This window comes from Symphodus melops, assembly GCF_947650265.1.
Source record: "Symphodus melops genome assembly, chromosome: 19".
Classification (NCBI taxonomy): domain Eukaryota; kingdom Metazoa; phylum Chordata; class Actinopteri; order Labriformes; family Labridae; genus Symphodus; species Symphodus melops.
This window is the reverse complement of record NC_136709.1, coordinates 21,094,517-21,100,516: the sequence shown is the minus strand read 5'-3', so window position 1 is coordinate 21,100,516 and position 6,000 is coordinate 21,094,517. Positions and strand designations below refer to the sequence as shown.

The 6,000-nt window shown below is 46.1% G+C and overlaps 1 protein-coding gene across 1 annotated transcript in view; it reads right to left on the bottom strand.

Moving 5' to 3' along the window:
• Positions 1 to 6,000, bottom strand: part of slc4a11 (solute carrier family 4 member 11) — a 73,569-nt gene that overhangs the window by 29,567 nt on the left and 38,002 nt on the right. Inside the window, exon 6 of the mRNA XM_079369289.1 lies at positions 3,707 to 3,739. Coding sequence (XP_079225415.1) covers positions 3,707 to 3,739 — 33 coding nt within the window. The remainder of the gene's footprint in view (positions 1 to 3,706; positions 3,740 to 6,000) is intronic.

Below are 6,000 nucleotides of genomic sequence, written 5' to 3'. Positions count from 1 at the left end.
CCAGAAAATGATGGGCGTCACCATGACAACAGCATCACAGTGCTCAAGGAGTGAGAGAGCCGGGGAAAAGGGAAGGACGAGAGGGAGGGAGAGAGAGAGAGAGAGAGAGAGAGAGAGAGAGAGAGAGAGAGCGTGTGGATAGACAGCGAGGATGGTGGAAAGAAAGGATGAAAAGAAACATGCAGGGAAAGTGAATGACAAGAAGGAAGGAGAGTCTGAGCGGAGAAACACACAAGGGAGGAAAATAAAAGAGGCAGGGAGACAGAGAATGGACGCACGCAAGAGGAAAATGGGAAGAAAAATAGGCCGAGGGAATGAAAAAAAAGAAATCACACACAACAAACGTGACAAACGAGAAGGAGAAATAAGAGCGAGAGGAGATGAAAAGAGGAGTGAGAGGGTAGGAGAAGTGCAGGAGGATGGACTGGGATTCAATTCAATTAATAGCAGTAAGCCTGACAGCCATGTAATAATCAAAAACCATCCAATATCTCCTTGACGTCAGGGAGGAGAAGAGGGGAGAGACGGGAGGAGGAAAGAGAAGAGGGATGCACGTAACAAGAGGAAGATGAGGAGATAGGAAGAGGAGATGGAGGTTACAGGAGAGCAGAGTGAAGACAGCAGTGTGTGTGTGTGTGTGTGTGTGTGTGTGTGTGTGTGTGTGTGAGAGCCGCACCAACAGAGCAGGTGGCCCGTGTCAGACAATCAGAGGAGAAGAAAAACGTCCGTCGCTGAGATTCACTGCTACGACCACTCCGACGCTTTCAGAGACAAACGTCCTCTAAGTGAGAGACAGTAATGAGCCGTCGTGTTCGGGGTTAAACATCGACACTGTGTGACTCAGGCGAGAAGCCTGCTGCTCATTGTTCTCCATCTAGGTCCAAAGAAAATCACTGACCTGATCATGTTTGCATTCCTGAGAAACACGCGTCATATTACTCAACACCACGCCATGTGTCGAACCGTCAGCTCCACGTGAAGACGTCTCCGCCGACACGCCGACATACTGAGCTGGTGATTTCATTTGGAGACAGATTTGTGAATGTTTAAGACTTTTGACGTCTAACCAACGACAACGTTTGACTTAAAGACACGGCAAAGATCACTCAGGTGGACAAACTGGTCTAAGGACGTCTTTTCTCAAACTGAGCTTTGAATTTAGAAAGAAAGATTTTAGTGCCGTGTCTGTTTCTCTTCAGATCCGTGATCTGATAAAAAATTAAAAAAAAGAAGAAGTTCTGCACAGACTCCCTGCACACTGAGACGGCTGCGTTTGTTTTCCCTTTAATTAAATGAAATTCACAGCATGAGACAAAATGTCTCGTACTCGAGTCAGGAGCGAGGAGACTTCCACCTGTTGATGAGCAGCTGCAAGAATTATATGTTTAAGAATAAAAAATAATACAAGGAGAGAAGATGTGCATAAATAAATCAGAATGTCAAAGGTGCGAGGTCAGAGGTGAGATCTCAAAGAAAACGAATGGTTCGGGGGTTTGGTGACGGCTCGTCTGTACGGGGAAGTTTGAAGACAGTCCAAAGATTCAGCCGATCTGATGGTTTGTTGGAGCTGAATCCAGAGAGCGAAGGGTTAAACAGCAGCTTCATAATCAGAGCATGGGACAGAAAGAAGCGTGAGATCGGATGATCCGCGTGGACGAGGAGGACAGAGATGTAGCTCGGGGCGAGGTCATGTGAGTAACAGTGTTTGAAAATGGATTCTGAATCTTACAGGAATCCATTTTAAAACACTGTCTCGTCTCGGGAGGGGGGGGGGGGGGGGGGTGATCAACGACACCTGGATGTCAGAGGTCAAAGTTTACTGGAACCCCACAGCAGTAAGAAGACCCCCCAACTTACGGGGATCCCACACAGGAGATGTTGGGTTTGTTTACAGGGATGCATCGATCTCACGCGGGGAAAAACAGACTCAGTGTGCTGTGCAAAGGACTTTCTTCCAAAAGTTTAACGAGCATCAAAAAAGATGTTTCCATGACCGCCGTCGAGGCGTCCACATCGAAAAAACGTTCAGCCTCTGCGAAGCATCAAATCCAAAATCCTGCTTCCTTATACAAATCAATGCAAAGCTCCGTCTGCTCTGACTGCAGCAGCCCCCCCCCCCCCATACACTCTATGTCACTCACATTAACGGCTTAAACACACAAGACTTGGACGTTAAAGGAGTGGAAGTGTGTGTGTGTGTGTGTGTGTGTGTGTGTGTGTGTGTGTGTGAAGTCCCTGGTGTGATCAAATGGGACACTAATTGAGACATGCACATTAGACACTTGTCAATTATGTAAAGATTTCTCCACGGTTTCGTCATCCTCGGCGATGCAAACAGTGAAAAGGACTCACACAAAACAAACACTGAAGCTCTCTCACACACACACACACACACACACACACACACACACACACACACACACACACACACACACACACACACACACACACACACACACACACACACACACACACACACACACACACACACACACACACACACACACACACAGCCAATCAAATGTGACACACTTCAATAGGAAGTGATGAAAACATAGAGAGAAGGGATGGCTGGATCGCCCGCTTTGATCTCCTGATGAATTCTTCGACTGCATTATCCACAGGGTTTGGTTTGAAGTGGGGGGGGGGGGGGTGTTACATTGCAATTTCTTCAAAATTACGGTCAGTCAACAATGATGCAGAGAGCAATCAATAAATATGCGAAATGAGTGGAAAGACACGGGCGGGAGAAAAGCGAGAGAGGAGGATTCATGGCGTCCGTGTCACGCTGCGTGATCGGGCACGAGACCTTTTTAAGAAGAGTCCTTATATCACGCTCAGAGGTGACCTCAATAAAACCTCCTGATGCTGCCTGAGAGATTAACTGCGGCCTCGATCGTTGGTGGAGCTTTCATCAAACACAGTCATAAACACACACACACACACACACACACACAAAGGGGAAATGACTGGTTTCCTTCAAAGCGTGGGCGATGGAGGACTCTTTGAAGGAGGTGATTAAAACACAGGAGGGCTCCGTACAGCAGCGGCAGATGAAACACTTACTGTATATTAGGTATCCATCACAGCCAATCATCATGCAGCACACAGACACGATGATGTCACATGGCGATGAGAGGGCCACTAGGACTGGGTCAATGTTGAAACCTTGTTATCTAGAGAGGTAGGCACTTCTAATCTTTCGGGGGGGGGGGGGTTGCGTAAAAACAATTTATTTTAATGATGAGTAAAGCAAAGCCCCGCATGGATATGGTCTCAAAGTCAAGGGCCGCTCATGGGGCAGAATTAATTCCCATTATACAACCAGTCAGACAATTTTGGTTGAATATTTAATCTCTGGGATAAAGACGGGTCTATTTTTGATTTACTCAGGACAAAATGTTTTTACATGTTCTGCCCCTTTAACGAAGATTTAATCCTTTGTCTCCAATTCGTGAAAAAGAAAAAGTAAATGGAAAGAGATGGCCGTTAATTTGAGGGGGGGCCCCGCTGAAGGGGGGGGGGCATGGATATCCGTGACACGACAGGGATCGCTGGTATCTGTAATCACTTGGCGGCTCGAAGGATCGACCCAGTCCACGAGCGTGGAGAGAGGAGCACAAACGGCATACTGATGGTGATTGGTACAGAGGAGAAGCCCGGTGGCGGCTGATGCTGACATTTTCATCCAATTAGCACAGCTTACCGTCGTCAAAGAAAACGAAACTTTGAGACTTGTCTGCATGCGGAGAAGCGGGGAGGAAAAAATCGAGAGGAGAAAAAAGAAAACAGAGTCAGTCACTTTTTTTTGTTTTTCTGATCGACATTCGGGCAGTTTTTTTTTTTTTTTTTGGATTTTATAGAAGCATCAGAAAACGCACACTCACACGTGTAGCCACACCTTCCGCTTAATGTGAACACACACACACACACACACACAAATCAGCAGAACAGAAGCTTCATTTCCTGCCCTCCTTTTGCCTCATGCATATTAAATATCACTTTCCAGAAAAAAATCCTTCAAATGTGTCGTCTTTGTTGGTCGCAGAGAGATTCGGTTCTTGATTAGCTTCTACATGCTATTACAAAAAAAAAAAAAAAAAAAAAAAGATTTTATCACTGATAACAGTAACGTGTTTGGGAAGAAACCCAAAGACTTCAATGAAGAGATCAAGATGAGGAAAAAATAAAAAGCATGCGTGTGGACCCCACTTTCTAAAGAGCTCGAATTAATGGCGTCACTTTAGTATTCCGATCAGCGCTGCACAACGTTACAGAGAGATTTTCACAGTGAAAAGTCACGCCGCCGCCGCCGGCCTGGAAGAGAAATATTATTATATCAGAGAGGCACAGAGGGGTGATTCAGAAACACACACGGCGAGCACCTCTCTCCTGTGGAACGGAGCTAATAATAAACCACAATATATACAGTACCTGCTGACAGACAGAAAAATGTGTTCAAGTTAGCTTCCAGATGATGACATCACTTCGAATAGACTTTACTAAATGTGCTCCAAATCACACGTGACCACACACCGACCCCTCCTCATTACATTTTCAGCTACGTGAGGATGGGTCTCATCTTACATCGGTATCTGGTCTGCTATTGATGTCATTTACAGATCAGATATCGGGGTGATGCTGCTGATCACGACTGTATGCACGGTCAGCATCCTCAGCATCCTGTAATCACTCATGCTAACGTGATGCTTTTCTTCCACAGGAGCAGGGTGGAGTGATGTTTTACGAGTGCGCTGCATTGGTGGCGTTGCTGTTCGATTAAATCCCAAGACAGCGGAAAAAAGAAAAAATCCAGCCGAGTTTTCACCTCTTAAAAAGCGAGTCCTCTTGAACAAGTCGGAGCAGGACTAATTATCTCTGTGGGCTTTCATTCCTTTTTCATTTCTGTAATTTTCTGTTCTTCCTGTGCCTGTGATAATCTGGGCCCTGGTCTCTTTATCTCACAGCTGTACGGTATTACACTCCAAATGAGCCGGTCCGCTCAGCCGGCAGCATCGCCCCGCTGCGGCGCTGGGAACGCAGATACGGCAGAAATTAATACCTGAAGAGATATGTCCTGATGATAGCATACTTATGTGCAATATGAATGTATTCCCCCGAGAGGAGCCCTTGCCCCCCCCTCGCCACCACACACACACACACACACACACACACACACACACACACACACACACACAGGAACGTTAATGTGGCACGTCTCATGATTTTAATTTAGGGATCTCTCATCCAATGCGGGGTTTCTCACTCTGAGTGATTGTCACCCATTAACAAACTAATCCAAATGTTCTAATTAAACACTTTTTTTTTTTTTGTATGTGACTGCATGCTTGAAAGTCTAATGAACCTTTTCGACTGATCCAGGGTGGTTTCACGTGCGAGACCCGGAGCACGGATGCTCGTACGCTTGACCCCAAAGTTCGGTTAATTTGATCAGAGTGAACACAAACGTAGCGTACTCAGGTTCCTGTACAGGTAACAGGTACAGGTGCAGGTGGGCACCTACACGCTGGCTCCTCCTGTCTGTTTTCAGCTCATTCTCTGAGCTGCACAGTAGATGTGGAAGTAGGAAGTAGGTCCTTGTTGGCTTCTTAAAAAATTAGCAGGTTGGACTCGGAGTCAGCGAGTGGTTGCCATGAGTTCTGCTTTTTGGTGGACTTGCAAACCAACTATGTGCATACTGCCACCTGTTGGGGGGGGAGGGGGGTTGATATCAAGCCATGAATGAATCCCTTTATTCAGCAGCTAAAGAACAGTCGTTCTGCTCATTTTCATGCTTCGCTGTAAATCTTTATTTATTTGTTGCATAATAATCTGGGACGTCTTACATCATCCCCAGTGCAATTAATTATAACCCAATTTCCCTCCACTAGTATCCCATTTCTTCGGCTGAAACGAATGCCTTTCCCCAGAGTGAGCGCTCATCTCTCAACTCATTCAAAACTTCTTTTTGCACGTCGCCAAAAAAGATTTCTGGCTCGA